Source organism: Pristis pectinata, chromosome 39 (assembly GCF_009764475.1).
Source record: "Pristis pectinata isolate sPriPec2 chromosome 39, sPriPec2.1.pri, whole genome shotgun sequence".
NCBI lineage: Eukaryota > Metazoa > Chordata > Chondrichthyes > Rhinopristiformes > Pristidae > Pristis > Pristis pectinata.
In genome coordinates, this window is record NC_067442.1 from 6,452,408 (window position 1) to 6,471,845 (window position 19,438).

General features: G+C 51.7%; 1 protein-coding gene across 1 annotated transcript in view; it reads right to left on the minus strand.

Moving 5' to 3' along the window:
- Positions 1 to 1,760: 1,760 nt before the first annotated feature.
- LOC127587187 (uncharacterized) overlaps positions 1,761 to 19,438 on the minus strand; it is a 110,822-nt gene continuing 93,144 nt past the window's right edge. Inside the window, exons 6-8 of the mRNA XM_052045380.1 lie at positions 14,769 to 14,814; positions 12,687 to 12,736; positions 1,761 to 1,820 (exon numbers count right to left, since the gene is read on the minus strand). Coding sequence (XP_051901340.1) covers positions 1,811 to 1,820; positions 12,687 to 12,736; positions 14,769 to 14,814 — 106 coding nt within the window. The 3' untranslated portion in view covers positions 1,761 to 1,810. The remainder of the gene's footprint in view (positions 1,821 to 12,686; positions 12,737 to 14,768; positions 14,815 to 19,438) is intronic.

The window sequence follows — 19,438 nt, forward strand, 5'->3', positions numbered from 1 at the left end:
TCACTGAAGAACATGCCAATCTCTTCGACACCGCATGTGCCGAACATTAAATATTTCTTTGAAAGGAAACTAGATTACTCAAGATGTTTACCGAGTCAGGGTCAAACTGCAGAGAAACAGTCCCTTATACCTACTGAGTCCGTGCTAACCATTAATGTAAACATTAAGGATCTTTGCCATTGAGAAGAAGGTGTTTGGCACATTGGCCTTCATCAGTCAGTGCATTGCGTTTGGGAGTTGGGATCTCCTGTTGCAGTTATATAAGATGTTGGTGAGGCCTCACTTGGAGTGTTGTGCATAGTTTTGGTCGCCCTGTTACAGGAAAGATGTTAATAAATCAGAAAGAGTGCAGAGAAGATTTTCTAGGATGTTGCCTGAGTTACAAGGAGAGGTTGCGTAGACGAGGACTTTATTCCCTGGAATGTAGGAGATTGAGGGGTGACCTGATGGAGGTGTATGAGATCATGAGGGGCATGGACAGGGTGAAAGCACGTAGTCTTTGTCCCAGGGAGGGGGGAGCTAAACACAAGAACATTTTAAGATCAGAGGCGAGGGATTTAAAAGGGATGTCAGGGGCAGCTTCTTCACGCAGAGGGTGGTGCGTATTTGGAACGAGCTGCCAGAAATAGTGGTTGAGGCGGGCACATCAGCAATGTTTAACAGCCATCCAGAAAAGTACATGGATGGGAGAAGTTTACAGGGCTGTGGGCCAAACGCAGGCAGATGGGGCTGGCTCGCTGGGCAGCACAGTTGGCATGGACAGGATGGGCCGAAGGGTCTGTTTCCATGCTGTGTGACTCTGACTCTGTCCATCTACACTACAGGGGCAATATACAATTATATCACTGACCTACATCCGTGGGAGGAAACCTGAGCCCCCGGCGGAAACCTATGCGGTCACGGGGAGAACGTGCAAACTCCACGTGCACAGGGAACCAGAGATCGGGATCGAACCCAGGTCTCTGGTGCTGGTGGAGCAGTTGATGTAAAATTGGAACAACTCGACTGCCGTGATACGACTGAGTGAAGGCTCCCAAAGCCGCTGGTTTGTCTTATTCCAATAAAAGGGGCAACTGCTCAGGTTAACCTGCAATGTGCTCGGGGCACACAACGCTCAGCGGGGGGGGGCCAGAGAAGCGGCGGGATCTCGCTCAGCCCTGGCACGTGCAAAGTGAAGACCCTGAGGCAACACAAACACACTGGCCAGCTCAGCAAGTGCACAGGGAGAGCAGAGCTATCTCAGAGCTTGGGACATTGTGGGAGCAAATACACTGGGAACACTGTGGGAGCAGATACATTGGGAACTGAGAGCAAATACACTGGGAACACTGTGGGAGCAAATACACTGGGAACACTGTGGGAGCCAATACACTGGGATCACTGTGGGAGGAAATACACTGGGATCACTGTGGGAGGAAATACACTGGGATCTGTGGGAGGAAATACACTGGGATCACTGTGGGAGGAAATACACTGGGAACACTGTGGGAGGAACTACACTGGGAACACTGAGGGTATGAGCTTTATGTGAGGTAGACTGAGAACTTGAAGTAAAATGCCAAGAGGTGAACAGTCAAAGGCCAACATTTTTGCACACCTGTTGGTGGCAGTGGGGAATGTGGAGGGAATTCCGCTTTAGTGCAGAACCTTTCCTCGTGTGTCCGGGCACCCAGCAGAGGTGCTGTTGCTGATGCAAGTACACACAGTGGCAGCAGGCGACACGAGACCGAATGGGGAAGTAGTGACATGAATACAGCCATACCAGATGATAACTCAGCTGCTCTTCTTGCAAACTGTGCCATGGGATCCTTTATGTCCACCTGAGAGAGAAGGAATCTTCCATTACCTCCTCACCCAAGCGCTCCCTCCTCACCGCCCCTCCCACAGTGCGGCGTTCCCTCCTCACCGCCCCTCCCACAGAGCGGCGTTCCCTCCTCACCGCCCCTCCCACAGAGCGGCGTTCCCTCCTCACCGCCCCTCCCACGGTGCGGCGTTCCCTCCTCACCGCCCCTCCCACAGTGCGGCGTTCCCTCCTCACCGCCCCTCCCACAAAGCGGCGTTCCCTCCTCACCGCCCCTCCCACAGAGCGGCGTTCCCTCCTCACCGCCCCTCCCACAGTGCGGCGTTCCCTCCTCACCGCCCCTCCCACAGTGCGGCGTTCCCTCCTCACCGCCCCTCCCACAGAGCGGCGTTCCCTCCTCACCGCCCCTTGCCCCTCCACAGTGCGGTGCTCCCTCCTCACCGCCCCTCCCACAGTGCGGCGCTCCCGCCTCACCGCCCCTCCCACAGTGCGCTCCCTCCTCACCGCCCCTCCCACAGTGTGCTCCCTCTTCACCGCCCCTTCCACAGTGTGCTCCCTCCTCACCGCCCCTCCCACAGTGTGCTCCCTCCTCATCGCACCTCCCACAGTGTGTGCTCCCTCCTCACCGCTCCTCCCACAGTGTGCTCCCTCTTCACCGCCCCTCCCACAGTGTGTGCTTCCTCCTCACCGCTCCTCCCACAGTGTGCTCCCTCTTCACCACCCTTCCCACAGTGTGCTCCCTCCTCACCGCCCCTCCCACAGTGTGCTCCCTCCTCACCGCCCCTCCCACAGTGTGCTCCCTCCTCATCGCACCTCCCACAGTGTGCTCCCTCTTCACCGCTTCTCCCACAGTGTGCTCCCTCCTCACCGCCCCTCCCACAGTGTGTGCTCCCTCCTCACCGCTCCTCCCACAGTGTGCTCCCTCTTCACCGCCCCTCCCACAGTGTGTGCTTCCTCCTCACCGCTCCTCCCACAGTGTGCTCCCTCTTCACCACCCCTCCCACAGTGTGCTCCCTCCTCACCGCCCCTCCACAGTGCGGCGCTCCCGCCTCACAGCCCCTCCCACAGTGTGCTCCCTCCTCACTACCCCTCCCACAGTGTGTGCTCCCTCCTCATCGCCCCTCCCACAGTGTGCTCCCTCTTCACCGCCCCTCCCACAGTGCGGCATTCCCTCCTCACCGCCCCTCCCACAGAGCGGTGTTCCCTCCTCACCGCCCCTCGCCCCTCCACAGTGCGGCGTTCCCTCCTCACCACCCCTCCACAGTGCGGTGCTCCCTCCTCACCGCCCCTCCCACAGTGCGGCGCTCCCGCCTCACCGCCCCTCCCACAGTGTGCTCCCTCCTCACCGCCCCTCCCACAGTGTGCTCCCTCCTCACCGCCCCTCCCACAGTGTGCTCCCTCTTCACCGCTCCTCCCACAGTGTGCTCCCTCTTCACCGCCCCTCCCACAGTGTGTGCTCCCTCCTCACCGCTCCTCCCACAGTGTGCTCCCTCTTCACCGCCCCTCCCACAGTGTGCTCCCTCCTCACCGCCCCTCCACAGTGCGGCGCTCCCGCCTCAGCCCCTCCCACAGTGTGCTCCCTCCTCACCGCCCCTCCCACAGTCTGTGCTCGCTCTTCACCGCCCCTCCCACAGTGTGTGCTCCCTCCTCATCGCCCCTCCCACAGTGCGGCGTTCCCTCCTCACCGCCCCTCCCACAGTGCGGCGTTCCCTCCTCACCGCCCCTCCCACAGAGCGGCGTTCCCTCCTCACCGCCCCTCGCCCCTCCACAGTGCGGCGCTCCCTCCTCACCGCCCCTCCCACAGTGTGTGCTCCCTCCTCACCGCCCCTCCCACAGTGCGGCGCTCCCGCCTCACCGCCCCTCCCACAGTGTGCTCCCTTCTCACCGCCCCTCCCACAGTGTGCTCCCTCCTCACCGCCCCTCCCACAGTCTGTGCTCGCTCTTCACCGCCCCTCCCACAGTGTGTGCTCCCTCCTCATCGCCCCTCCCACAGTGTGCTCCCTCTTCACCGCCCCTCCCACAGTGCGGCGTTCCCTCCTCACCGCCCCTCCCACAGTGCGGCGTTCCCTCCTCACCGCCCCTCCCACAGAGCGGCGTTCCCTCCTCACCGCCCCTCGCCCCTCCACAGTGCGGCGCTCCCTCCTCACCGCCCCTCCCACAGTGTGTGCTCCCTCCTCACCGCCCCTCCCACAGTGCGGCGCTCCCGCCTCACCGCCCCTCCCACAGTGTGCTCCCTTCTCACCGCCCCTCCCACAGTGTGCTCCCTCCTCACCGCTCCTCCCACAGTGTGCTCCCTCTTCACCGCCCCTCCCACAGTGTGCTCCCTCTTCACCGCCCCTCCCACAGTGTGTGCTCCCTCCTCACCGCCCCTCCCACAGTGTGTGCTCCCTCCTCACTACCCCTCCCACAGTGTGCTCCCTCCTCACCGCCCCTCCCACAGTGTGCTCCCTCTTCACCGCCCCTCCCACAGTGCGGCGTTCCCTCCTCATCGCCCCTCCCACAGTGTGCTCCCTCTTCACCGCCCCTCCCACAGTGCGGCGTTCCCTCCTCATCGCCCCTCCCACAGTGTGCTCCCTCCTCACCGCCCCTCCCACAGTGTGTGCTCCCTCCTCACCGCCCCTCCCACAGTGTGTGCTCCCTCCTCCCTACCCCTCCCACAGTGTGTGCTCCCTCTTCACCGCCCCTCCCACAGTGCGGCGTTCCCTCCTCATCGCCCCTCCCACAGTGTGCTCCCTCTTCACCGCCCCTCCCACAGTGCGGCGTTCCCTCCTCATCGCCCCTCCCACAGTGTGCTCCCTCCTCACCGCCCCTCCCACAGTGTGTGCTCCCTCCTCCCTACCCCTCCCACAGTGTGTGCTCCCTCCTCACCGCCCCTCCCACAGCGCGGCGCTCCCTCCTCACAGTCCCCTTTTTTTTAATAATAATGTTTATTCACTAAAAGCACTACAAAAGACAACCAGTGTCAACACACTACATCTAATACAGAAAAGAAGAAACTACGCAACGACATAATACGGTAGAGAATGCAAACTAATACTAACGAAACACACACGCGACGCTACACGCGTCAACGCGACACCTCAAATAAGAATCGCGTTGGTACCGTGCACCACACACACGATCCCCTGAGGGGCCCACCGAGCGCGGAACTCGGCTAGGGTGCCTGCGGAAACCGCGTGCTCCCTCTCTAAACGCACCCGCGCGCGTACGTAAGCGCGGAAGACGGGCAGGCAGGCCGACCTGCTGGTACTCTCGGCCGCCCTCCGCCGCGTCCCATGGATGGCCAGCTTGGCCAGGACCAGCAGGAGACCCACCAGGAGATCCGCCACGTGCCCCTCCCTCAGTACCACCCCTTTTTTTTAATGTTTATTCACTAAAAGCACTACAAAAGACAACCAGTGTCAATACACCACATCTAATACAGAAAAGAGAAATTACGCAACAACATACTACGGTAGAGAATGCAAACTAATACTGACGAAACACATGCGACGCTACAACCGTTAACGCGACACGCGACACTTCAAATAAGAATCGCGTTCGTACCGTCCACGACACACGCGATCCCCTGAGGGGTCCTCACCGCCCCTCCCACAGTGTGACACTCCCTCCTCACCAGTCCCCTGCAGTGCTCCCTCCTCACCGCCCTCCCGCGGCGCTCCCTCCTCACCACCCGCCCCCACAGTGCGACACTCCCTCCCCTGTCGCCGGGAGGTAGCTTGTGTTTTGTGCACAAGGACAGCCACGTCCCTTCGGCCCTTCTCCATTAAACAATCCTGATCCTTTGTTGCTCCTTCCAAAAAAAACATCGTCCTCCATTTAACAACTGCCTGCCCAGTCAGCTCGCCTAGCACTGTTGGTGTTCTCCTTCCACCTGGTAACTCTGAGAACCCTACGTCAGCTGCCTTCCTCGAACACCTTACCGTATACTGGGAACGGTTGTGGCCCCAGCACTGATCGCTACGGTAGCCCACCGGTCACCAACTTGAAAATGACCCTCCTCTTCCCACCCTGCTGTATCCCGCCCTCGGACAATGCCCTATCGGGGTCAGTCTGTTACCTCCAGCAGCACGGACTTGTGACTGAACCTTTCGGAATGCACCTTGTCAAATGCCTTCTGGAAGTCATAGATCAACACAGCACGGATACAGGCCCTTCGGCCCAACCAGTCCATGCCAACCACGACCCTCACCCAGTTAGTCCCAGTTCCCTGCGTTCGGCCCATATCCCTCCAAGCCCCGCCCCTCCACGTACCTATCCAAGTGCTTCTTAAATGATTCTGTTGTGCCAGCCTCACCCACTTCCTCTGGCAGCTCGTTCCATACACTCACCACCCTCTGCATGAAAGTGTTATTGGCATTGGTATGGGTTTATTATTGTCACTTGTACCGAGGTTCAGTGAAAAACTTGTCTTGCATACCGTCCATACAGATCGATTCATTACACAGTGCATTGAGGTAGTACAGGGTAAAAACAATAACAGAATACAGAGTAAAGTGTCACAGCTACAGGGGAAGTGCCGTGCAGGTAGACAATAAGGTGCAAGGACAAACAAGGTAGATTGTGAGGTCAAGAGTCCATCTCATCGTAAAAGGGAACCATCAAACAGTCTTCTCACAGTGGGGTAGAAGCTGTCCTTGAGCCTGGTGGGACGTGCCCTCAGGCTCCTGTATTCTGTACCTGGTGCCCCTCAGATCCCTTTCACCTCTCACCCTAAACCTACACCCCCTAGTTTTGGACTCCCCTACCCTGGGGAAAAGACTGTTACCGTCCACCTTATCTATGCCCCTCATAATTTTAAACACTTCTATAAGGTCGCCCCTCATTCTCCTACGTTCCAAGAAATAAAGACCCTGCCCGGCCAACCTCTCCCTATAACTCCCTGTAAGTCCAAATCCATGACATTACCTCGTCCCCTTCAGATCTACTCTGGTCGAGACTTCCTCAGAAAACTCAAATAAGTTTGTCAGACATTATTTCCCATTCCTGAAGCCACACTGACTCTGTTTGCCCAGATTACGATTTCCCAAATGCGCTGCTGTTCCTTCCTCACTGATTGATTCTAACGTTTTCCCAACAAGAGATATTCGGATAATCAGCCTGCAGTTGTCACTTTTTGCTTCGCATCTTTTAGAACAGGCATGTCACACTTGCAGTTTTCCAATCCCCTGCCACTTCTCTGGTACCAAAGGAGTTTTGGAAGATTTCAACTAATGCAGCCACTCAGTAAAGGCAAGGTGTTGCATTTTGGCAGGACAAGCCAGGGCAGGACTTACAAAGTAAATGGTAAACCTCTGGGGAGTGTTGTTCAACAGAGAGACCTAGGGGTACAAGTACATAGTTCCTTGAAAGTCAGAACACAGGTAGACAGGGTGGTGAAGCTGGCCTTCATCGGTCGGGATATTGAGCACAGGAGTTGGGACACCATGTTACAGCTGTACAACACGTTGGTGAGGACACATTTGGAGTACTGCGTACAGTTCCCGTCGCCCTGCTGTGGGAAGGACGTCATTAAACCGGAGAGGACTCAAAAAAAAGATTTCCAAGGATGTTACAGGGGCTGGAGGGTTTCAGTTATAAGCAGAGGCTGGATAGGCTAGGACTTTCTTCCCGTGCTGAGGAACGACCTTGCGGAGGTTTATAAAATCATGAGGGGCTCAGATGAGGTAAAAGGCCAGTCTTTTCCCCAGGGTAGGGGGGTCCAAAACGAGAGGGCATAGGTTTAAAGTGAGAGGGGAAAGATTTAAAGGGGACCTGAGGGACAACTTCTTTGGGGGTGGTGGGTGTGTGGAACGAGCTGCCAGAGGCAGTGGCTGAGGCGGGTACAGTTACAACATTTAAAAGACATTTGGACAGGTTACATAGAAACATAGAAAACCTACAGCACATACAGGCCCTTCGGCCCACAAAGTTGTGCCGAACATGTCCCTACCTTAGAAATTACTAGGCTTACCCACAGCCCTCTATTTTTCTCAGCTCCATGTACCTATCTAACAGTCTCTTAAGAGACCCTATCGTATCTGCCCCCACCACCGTTTCCCATTCCACACACTCACCACTCTCTGAGTAAAAAACTTACCCCCGACATCTCCTCTGTACCTACTCCCCAACACCTTATACCTGTGTCCTCTTGTGGCCACCATTTCAGCCCTGGGGAAAAGCCTCTGACTATCTACCCGATCAATACCTCTCATCATCTTATACACCTCTATCGGGTCCCCTGATTCATGGACCGGAAAGGTTTAGAGGGATATGGGCCAAAGGGCCTGTTTTCCATGCCATATAACCCAGCACCTCTACTTCCTCAGGAGGCTAAAGAAATTCGGCATGTCCCCTTTGACTCTCACCAACTTTTATCGATGCACCACAGAAAGCATCCTATCTGGATGCATCACAGCTTGGTACAGCAACTGCTCTGCCCAGGACTGCAAGAAACTGCAGAGAGTTATGGACACAGCCCAGCACGTCACGGAAACCAGCCTCCGTGGACTCTTGTCTATGCCTCTCGGTGAAGCAGCCAGCATAATCAAAGACCCCACCCACCCGGATCATTCCCTCTTCTCTCCTCTCCCATCAGGCAGGAGCCTGAGGGCACGTACCACCAGGCTCAAGGATAGCTTCTATCCCAGTGTGATAAGACTATTGAACAGTTCCCTTATACAACGAGATGGACTCTTGCCCTCACAATCTACCTTGCTGTGACCTTGTACCTTATTGTCTGCCTGCACTGCACTTCCTCTGTAGCTGTGACACTTTACTCTGTACTGTTATTGTCTTTACCTGTACTGTCTTAATGCACTCTGTACTAACTCAATGTAACTGCACTGTGTGCACAGTAGTGTAGCGGTTAGCGTAACACTATTACAGCGCCAGCAATTGGGGTTCAATTCCTGCCGCTGTCTGTAAGGAGTTTGTACGTTCTCCCCGTGACTGCGTGGGTTTCCTCCGGGTGCTCCGGTTTCCTCCCACATTCCAACGACGTACGGGTTAGGAAGTTGTGGGCGTGCTATGTTGGCGCCAGAAGCGTGGCAACACTTGTGGGCTGCCCGCAGAACACTTTATGCAAAGATGCATTTCACTGTGTGTTTCCATGTACATTTGACTAATAAAGAGATCTTATCTTATTGACCTGTAGAATCGGTATGCAAGACAAGTGTTTCACTGTACCTCGGTACAAGTGACGATAATAAACCAATACCAATACCAATAAAAAATGACTATGGTCCCACAGTGCTCCCCCACTGACACTTCAGCCCCTTGCCCGGACTCGTTTCCCAAGAGGAGGTCCAGTACTGCCTCCTCTGTCGTAGGGCCATCTACATATTGCTTGAGAAAACTTTCCTGGACACACTTAACACATTCTGCCCCATCGAATTCCTCAGCACTGTGGAAATCCCAGTCAATGTCAGGGAAGTTCAAATCACCTACTGTTACAACCCTGTTATTCTTACAGTCACCTGTGATCTCCCCTACATATTGGTTCCTCTCACTCCCACTGAGTATTTGGGGGTCTGTGGTGTAATCCCATCTAAACCATCGCCACCCACTGGACGTTCCCCCAGGAATATCCTCGGACTGCTGTGACGTTCTGCCAAATCAAAATGGGGTAGGTGTTTTTTTTAAAGACAGAGAGTGATTGATATCTGGAACTCACTGTCAGAGGAGGTGGTAGAATTGGATACAACGACTGCATTCGAGGCACTTAAACAGATACATAAATAGGCCAGGTATACAAGGATACAGTCTTAATGCAGGCCAGTGGCATTGGTGAAGGTGGGCAAAATAGTCTACCTAGGCACCGTGGGCTGAAGGGTCTGCTCTTATGCAGGATGACTCTATAACTCAACCTTGGTCACCTTAACAACCACATCTCTGTGATGTTTTTTCAGAATGTGCCCACTTACTTAATTAGTGATAAGACTATTGAACGGTTCCTTTATACGATGAGATGGACTCTGACCTCACGATCTACCTTGTTGTGACCTTGCACCTTATTGCACTGCACTCTCTCTGTAGCTGTGACACTTTACTCTGTACTGTTTTTACCTGTACTACGTCAATGGATTTTGTACTAACTCAATGTAACTGCACTGTGTAATGAATTGACCTGTACGATCGGTTTGCAAGACAAGTTTTTCACTGTACCTCAGTACAAGTGACAATAATAAACCAATACCAATACCAATAGTGACATTAATTCAACAATCCTGTTACAGATACTGCCTGTGTTCGGATAAAGAACCTTCAATTTTATCTTTGTACCATTTTTCCTGCTCTGGCACTATTCAGAGTATCACAGCAAGGAAACAGGCCCTTCAGCCCAACTGGTCCGTGCCGACCAAGATTCCAATCTAAGCCAGTCCCACTTGCTTGCATTTAGCCCATATCCCTCCAAACCTTTCCTATCCATGTATCTGTCCAAGGGCCTTTTAAATGATAGTCAGAGGCTTTTTCCCAGGGCTGAAATGGTTGCCACAAGAGGACATACTGTAGGTTTAAGGTGCTGGAGAGAAGGTACAGAGGACATGTCAGGGGTAAGTTTTTTACTCAGAGGGTGGTGAGTGCGTGGAACGGGCTGCCGGCAACGGTGGTGGAGGCGGATACAATAGGGTCTTTTAAGAGACTTTTGGATAGGTACATGGAGCTGAGAAAAATAGAGGGCTGTGGGTAAGCCTAGTAATTTCTAAGGTAGGGACATGTTCGGCACAGCTTTGTGGGCTGAAGGGCCTGAATTGTGCTGTAGGTTTTCTATGTTTCTATGTTATTCACGTACCTGCCTCAACCACCTCTTCTGGCAGCTCGTTCCTTATACTGACCACCCTCTGGGTGAAAAAGTTGCCCCTCCGGCTCCTATTAAATCTCTCCCCTCTCACCTTAAACCTCTGCCCTCTAGCCCTGGGAAGAAGACTGTGCACACTGCCCCCCCCGTGATTTTTTACCTCTATAAGATTTATACACATCCTCCTACGTTCCAATGAAAAAAGCCCCAACCTGCCCAACCTCTCTCCGTGACTCCGTCCCTCCAGTCCCAGCAACAGCCTTGTAATCCTCTGCACTCTTTCCGGCTTAACGGCATCTTTTCTATGGCAGGGTGACCGAAATTGAACACAATATTCCAAATGCGGCCTCACCAACATCTTGTACAACTGCAATATAACATCTCAACCTCTATACTCAATGACGGCCAGCGTGCCAAAACCCTTCACCACCACCCTGTTTATCTATGATGCCACTTTCAGGGAACCATGTACTTGTACTCCTAGGTCCCTCTGTTCTACAACACTCCCCAGATCTACAACACTCTACCGTTCACTGTGAAAGTCCGACCCTCATTTGGAGTTTGTGTGCGCTCTCCCTGCCAGAGAGTCTACAGACTCCGGATATCATCACCCACTTCCCTGACCCACACTACCATCTTTATCCTTCTAACTTCAGAATTATACTGTTAATAAAATCATCGCGATCCCAGCTAACTATTCACAGGTTTTGAACGACACTGCCAAGCTTACACTTAGTGCCCTCATCAGAAGCCACCGCCCCTGACTATTTAGTTTAGTTTGAAGCTTTTGCTACTGCCTTAGCTATTCGATTCACTGGAACACTGGTCTCCGTCCTATCCAAGTGAAGGTCATCCCAGCAGAACATGCTCCTCTTTCCTCAATGCCCCATCAATGGAAAGCTATCTCTCCCACACTTGAGTCACACATCCAACTTGCTCTGAGGGATTTGTCTGCGTCTCATGGGGTAATCCAGGTATTAATTTTGTGGTTCAGGTTTTCATTTGTTTGGACCCCAGCTGCTCCTGTTCCTTTGACTCGTCCCTGTCATGACTTCCCACGGGGACCACGACCTCTGGACCTTTCCCCTCCTGCTCCAAGTTCATCTTCAACCCCGCACCCCCTCCCCCTCCCCCACCCCCCACAGGAGAGATCAACCCTGGCACAGGACAGGCAACAAAACCCAGCATTGAAAAACACGACGATGCTGGAGGAACTCAGCAGGCCAGGCAGCATCTGCGGAGAAAAGCAGGCGGTCAACGTTTCGGGTCAGAGACCCTTCTTCGGGACTGAAAAGAGGAAAAGGGGGAAGCCCGATATATAGGAGGGTAAAGCAGAGCAGTGATAGGTGGACAGAAGAGGGGAGGCGGGGTGGGCACAGGGTGGTGATAGGTAGATGCAGGTAAGAGATGGTGATGGGCAGGTGCGGGGGAGGAGGGGAGAGCAGATCCACCGGGGGGTGGCTCAAAGGTAGGGAGGGAAAGGAAAACAAATGGTAGAAAAAAGAGGCTAGGTAAGGGAAGAAGAGAAGCCGCATGGTGGGGGGGGGGGGGGTTTACTTGAATTCTCCTCGCACTTGTGGAGATTAAACTCCATCTGCCTGCACCCCGCCTAAATTTCCACCTGCTGTAGCCTAGGACAACCTTCCTCACTGTCCGGAATATAGCCATTTTCTGTGTTCTCTGCAAACTTAGTGTTTACAGCTCCTACATGCACATCCAAAAGGTTAATATATAACACTAACAGCAAAGGTCCCAGCACATATCCCTGCGGTACACAACTGCTCACAGACTTCCAATCACAAGAACATCAGATGCGCATCACGACATCAAAGTCCACAGTCCATAACTCTTAACTGCACTCCGAGCTACAACACATTGTGACTTCAGAGTGCTTACAGGCTCATACCCACACGTTCTGCTATCTCAGAGACACCTCGCGTAGTTAACCAGTTCTAGCAGTTCACCTGGTAACCAGGCAAGGTATGCACGATTTGTTAACCTCCACACTATCAGTCTCCCAATGCAAATTAAAACAGTGAAATTAAGAATCCAACAATGAAGTTCCACAGATGCAATACATGAAGCAAAGTTCATAAAATTACTCACCAACATCCAGCCTCCCTACACACGGCACTCGGTCGGTGCTGGACGCTGAGCTAGAAAAATGGGGAGAGAGACAGCAAGTGAATGCACTGGGACCAGTGGGAGGAGAGAGTAAATACACTGGGGCCAGTGGGGAGAGAGTAAATACACTGGGGCCAGTGGGAGGAGAGAGTAAATACACTGGGACCAGTGGGGAGAGAGTAAATATACTGGGGCCAGTGGGGAGAGAGTAAATACACTGGGGCCAGTGGGAGGAGAGAGTAAATACACTGGGATCAGTGGGGGGGAGTAAATACACTGGGGCCAGTGGGGAGAGAGTAAATACACTGGGACCAGTGGGGAGAGAGTAAATACACTGGGACCAGTGGGGGGAGAGAGTAAATACACTGGGACCAGTGGGGGGAGAGAGTAAATACACTGGGACCAGTGGGGGGGGGGGGGTAAATACACTGGGGCCAGTGGGGAGAGAGTAAATACACTGGGGCCAGTGGAGAGAGAGTAAATACACTGGGACCAGTGGGGAGAGAGTAAATACACTGGGATCAGTGGGGGGGGGAGTAAATACACTGGGGCCAGTGGGGAGAGAGTAAATACACTGGGACCAGTGGGAGGAGAGAGTAAATACACTGGGGCCAGTGGGGAGAGAGTAAATACACTGGGACCAGTGGGGAGAGAGTAAATACACTGGGACCAGTGGGGGGAGAGTAAATACACTGGGATCAGTGGGGGGAGAGAGTAAATACACTGGGACCAGTGGGGAGAGAGTAAATACACTGGGACCAGTGGGGAGAGAGTAAATACACTGGGACCAGTGGGGAGAGAGTACATACACTGGGACCAGTGGGGGAGAATTTTTCACGGATTACCAGAATACATGTTTCCACATCACATTTCATCTGCCACAACATCCACACACTTGGTCTGTCCCCAAAGCCTCTCTCCATCCTCCTCACAGCCCACCCTGATATCCAGCTTTATATCCTTTGCAAACTTAGAGATATAACACTTGGTGCCCTCCCACAATCCGCTCACATAGACGGTGACCACTGGGGCGAGCAGACCAATCGCTGGGGCACCTACTGACCACAGCCTCGAATCCCAACAACTACCCATTTGTTCTCCTCTCCGTGTCCTGTTTCACCACCGCACTCACTATGCATTAACACCGCACTCACTGTGCATTAACACTCACTGTGCATTAACACCACACTCACTGTGCATTAACACCACACTCACTGTGCGTTAACACTCACTGTGCATTAACACCGCACTCACTGTGCATTAACACTCACTGTGCATTAACACCGCACTCACTGTGCGTTAACACTCACTGTGCATTAACACTCGCTGTGCATTAACACTCGCTGTGCATTAACACTCGCTGTGCATTAACACCACACTCGCTGTGCATTAACACTGACTGCATTAACACTCACTGTGCATTAACACCGCACTCGTTGTGCATTAACACTGACTGCATTAACACTCACTGTGCATTAACACCGCACTCACTGTGCATTTTAACACTCACTGTGCATTAACACCGCACTCACTGTGCATTAACACTCGCTGTGCATTAACACTCGCTGTGCATTAACACCACACTCGCTGTGCATTAACACTGACTGCATTAACACTCACTGTGCATTAACACCGCACTCGTTGTGCATTAACACTGACTGCATTAACACTCGCTGTGCATTAACACTCGCTGTGCATTAACACCACACTCGCTGTGCATTAACACTGACTGCATTAACACTCGCTGTGCATTAACACCGCACTCGTTGTGCATTAACACTGACTGCATTAACACTCGCTGTGCATTAACACTCGCTGTGCATTAACACCACACTCGCTGTGCATTAACAGAACCCACAGGTAAATATCCCCAAGATCACAGTTGGCTGACTTCCACTAACCAGTTCCAGCAAGTTATCTGATTACCAGAAGGGTACAGGCTGGCTCTTTACCAATTTACACCGCCTGTTTATCACTGTAAATGGAAACTACATGGTTAAGAGAATCCGACTGGCATCTGAACAATTCAATTTTTCAAATAAAATGAGCCATTTACTCACTAACATCCAGACTCCCTAGGCACAGCACTCTGTGGGCACTGCAGGCTGAGCTAGAAAAGAACGGAGAGAGAGAGATCGGTGGTCAGATACACTGCATGGTACAGACAGAGTAACTACACCGGAATTGGTATGGAAACTGAGAGACTGGGACCTGTGCGTGATGGAAGGAAATTAAGAGGGCAAAGAGGGGGCATGAAATATCACTGACATAAGATTAGGGAACATCCCGAGGTATTTTGCAAGTATATTAAGGTCAAGAGGTAACTAGGGAAAGAGTACGGATCAAAATGGCAATCTGTGCATGGAGTTGGATGAGGTCTTGATTTGAGGTCTTCAATAAATGCCTCTCATCTAATTTCAATTAGGAGAAGGACGTTGTGGTTGGACATTTCAAGAAGGGTGAGAGTGAAATTCGAGAAAATATTATCATTAATGAAAAAGGAGGCGGTTTCAGGTGAGTTGGTGGGCTTCAAGATGGGTAAACTCCCAGATGAGATGCAAGCCATAGAAATGCCATGCTGGAAACCTGTGAAGTGCTGACGAAGCGTCCCAGCCCTGAAACACTGACCGCTTCTCTTTGCACAGATGCTGACTGACTGGCTGAGTATTCCCAGCACTTTCCTGTTGCTTCGCCCCAAGACCGCTGTGGGAGGAAACTGCTGCGGCCCTCACAGAGGCTCTTATATCTCCCCTGCCGCGGTTTGAGGTGCCAGGTGACTGGAGGGCAGCAAATGTCAGACAAGGGGAGCAGGGATAAGATAAGGTAACTGCCGGTCTGTGAGTCTGAAGTCAGTGGTAGGAAAGTTATTGGAAAATATTCTGACACAGGATTAATCTGTACTTGGAAAGCAAAGAACTAATTAAACGTAGTCAGTGTGGCATTGTTAGGAAGAGATCCTGTCTGCATAACTTGATCCAATTTTTCAGGAGCTAACAAAATGCATTGATGGGGGCAGTGCGGTTGATAGTTTTAAAGTCATGGAGTATTGTGTTCAGTTCTCGTCATTACAGAAAGCTTTAGAGAGGGTGCAGAGGACATTTACCAGGATGTTGCCTGGATTGGAGAGCATGTCTTATGAGGATAGGTTGAGTGGGCGAGGGCTTTTCTCTTTGGAGAGAAGGAGGGTGAGAGGTGACTTGACAGAGGTGTACAAGAGGCATAGACCGAGTGGACAGTCAGAGACTTTTTCCCAGGGCGACAATGGCTAACACGATGGGGCATAATTTTAAGGTGATTGGAGAAAGGTATAAGGGGGATATCAGGGGTAAGTTTTTTACACAGAGAGTGGCGGGTGCGTGGAACGCACTGCCGGCAGAGGTTGTGGGGCAGATACGTTAGGGACATTTAAGAGACTCTTAGATAGACACATGAATGATAGAGAAATGGAGGGTTATGTGGGAGGGAAGGGTTAGATAGATCTTAGAGCAGGACAAAATGTCGGCACAACATTGTGGGCTGAAGGGCCTGTACTGTGCTGTACTCTATGTTCTATGTTCTTATATAGCACAGAAGTAGGACCTTCGGCAGGACATGAACATCAGACTATCAACTGTATCCACACCAAGCCCAGTACTTGGTCCGTACCCTTCACTGCCATGGTGATTCAAATGTTCATCAAATGTTCCCCCTCGGGTAGTGCGTTCCAGATCCCAACACCCCTCTGCGGGAAACATATTCCCTCTAAACCACTAAACTACGCTAAACTACGGCATGGTAGTGTAGCGGTTAGCATAACGCCATTACAGCGCCAGCGACCCGGGTTCAATTCCCACAGCTCTCTGTAAGGAGTTTGTACATTCTCCCCGTGTCTGCGTGGGTTTCTTCCAGGTGCTCCGGTATCCTCCCACGTTCCAAAAAAGACATACGGGTTAGGAAGCTGTGGGCATGCTGTGTTGGTGCTGGAAGCGTGGTGACACTTGCGGGCTGCCCCCAGAGCACTCTAGGCAAAAGATGCATTTCACTGTGTGTTCCGAAGTACATGTGACTAATAAATATCTTATTATCTTCTCATCCTAATCCCATGCCCTAGACACCTCTGTGAGTAGGCAAAGTTTCCTATCTACCCTATCTATGCCTCTCGTAATTTTATATCAGGTCCCCTTTCAGCCTTCTCTGCTCCAAGGGAAACAAACTATGTCTCTCTGGACTTTACTGAAGTTCTCAATGAGGTCCCTCGTGGTAGGCTGATCCAGAAGATTAAGGCATGTGGGATCCACAAAGACTGGATTCAAAGACCGGACTAAATTGGATTCAAAATGGTTTGGCCACAGAACAACACAGGTAAATTCTGTTTCCCATTGCCCTGCCCATCTCACCAACTGATCAATAGCCTCCTGTAGCCTGACAGTCCTTCTGACTGTTAACACCACTCATTTCCGGGTCTTGTCTAAATGATCTTATATCTCCTGTAATCGTATCAGTATTGTTAATTGATCCCCCACAGTACACTCCTGGTCACAGAATCAAAAAGAAAGATTTCTGCAATTACCCTCAGTTTCCTATTAGAGCCAATTGTGGATCCCGTTTGCCAGCTTGCCTTGGATCGCATGGACGGTAACGTTTTGGACCAGTTTCCCTTGTGGGACCTTTGCAAAGGCCTTACTGAAGTTCATGTGGGCTACATGAGAGCAGCTAGAGGGTCCGCTGAAGGGGAAGGTTGAATAGCCAGAGGTAATGCGAAACGTCAATACCAATGGTGTAGGTAGAAAAAGGGATGAGGTCCCAAAACATGAATTTAGGGAGTTGGGTTAAAGAGCAGGACCTCTAAGGTTGAAATTTCTGGACTGCTTCCACATGCTACTAAGTATAGCCGGGCAAGGGGCAAGTCTTTTACACAGAGAGTGGTGAGTGCCTGCAATGCACTGCCAGGGGTGGGGGTGGAGGCAGGTACAATAGAGGGGTTTAAGAGGCTTGACTATGCAGAGAATGGAGGGGTATGAACGTGTAGGCAGAAGGGACTAGTTTAGCATTTAATTACTAGTTTAATTAGTTCGGCTCAACATGGTGGGCTGAAGGGCCTGTTCCTGTGCTGGAGGGGTGTTACTCTGTGACCAGTGGTGTCTCACAGGGATGAGTGCTGGGACCTCTGTCGTTTGTGACGCACTTGGACAAAAATGTAGGTGAGCTGAATGGTAAGTTTGCGGACAACACAAAGATTGGTGGAGTTGTGGACAGCGAGGAAGGTTGTCAAAGGGTTTTGATCGGTTCCAGTTATGGGCAGAGAACTGGCAGATGGAGTTTAATCTGGACAAGTGTTTCACCTTGCGAGGTCAAATGTATAAGGAGGTTATACAGTTAACGGCAGCATGAATGTACAGAGGGATCTTGGGGTGCAAGTCCCTAGCTCCCTGAACACAAGTAGACAGAGGAGTAAAGAAAGTGGACGGCATACGTGCCTTTATCAGTCAGGGCATCGGCTATAAGAGTTGTCAATTCATGTTCACAAGACAAGATCACAAGACAAGGGAGCAGAAGTTGGTCAGTCAGCCCATCGAGTCTGCTCCATGAGCTAAACTAAGATATTCCTATCTAGCCCCAATTCCTGGCCTTTTCCCCATATCCCTTGATACCTTGACTAATTAGATACCTATCAATCTCCTCCTTAAATGCCCCCAATGACTGGGCCTCCACAGCTGTATGTGGCAACGAATTCCACAAATCCACAACCCTCTGGCTAAAGAAATTTCTCCTCATTTCTGTTCTAAACAGGTACCCTCTAATTCTAAGTGTGCCCTCTAGTCCTGGACTCACCCACCAAGGGAAACAGCTGAGCCACATCTACTCTGTCCAGTCCTTTCAACATTCAAAATGTTTCTATGAGGTCCCCTCTCATTCTTCTGTACTCTAGTGAGTACAGTCCAAGAGCCAACAAACGCTCATCGTATGTCAGCCCTTTCATTCTGGGAATCATCCTCGTAAATCTCTTCTGAACCCTCTCCAACATCAGCACATCCTTCCTAAAATGAGGGGCCCAAAACTGCACACAGTGTTCCAAATGAGGCCTCACCAGTGTCCCACAGAGCCTCAGCAACACTTCCTTACTTTCAGACGTTATACCTCTCGAAATGAATGCCAACATAGCATTCGCTTTTTTTTTTAACGCCGATCCGACGTGGTGGTTAACCTTTAGGGCATCCTGTACGAGGACCCCCAAGTCCCTTTGCACTTCTGTACTTTGAATTTTCTCCCCATCTAGATAATAATCTGCCCGTTTGTTTCTCCTACCAAAGTGTACAACTGCACATTTCTCAACATTGAATCTCATCTGCCATTTCTTTGCCCATGCTCCTAAACTATCTAAGTCTCTCTGCAACCGTACAAAAATCTGGTCAGGCCACAGTTGGAGTATTGTGTGACGTTCTGGTCGCTGCATTACAGGAGGCTTTATGGAGGCTTTGGAGAGGGTGCAGAGGAGATTCACCAGGATGTTTCCTGGATTAGAGAGTATTAGCTACAAGGTTGGACAAACTTGTGTTGTTTTCTCTGGAGTGCTGAACGCTGAGGGGAGACCTTATAGAAGTTCATAAAATTATGAGAGGCATAGACAGGGTAGATCAGAATCAGCATCAGATTAGTCAGAGTCTTTCTTCACCCCCCCCCCCACCCCCACCCCCAGGGTGTAAATGTCAAATACCAGAGGGCATAGATTTAAGATGAGAGGGGGAACGTTTAAA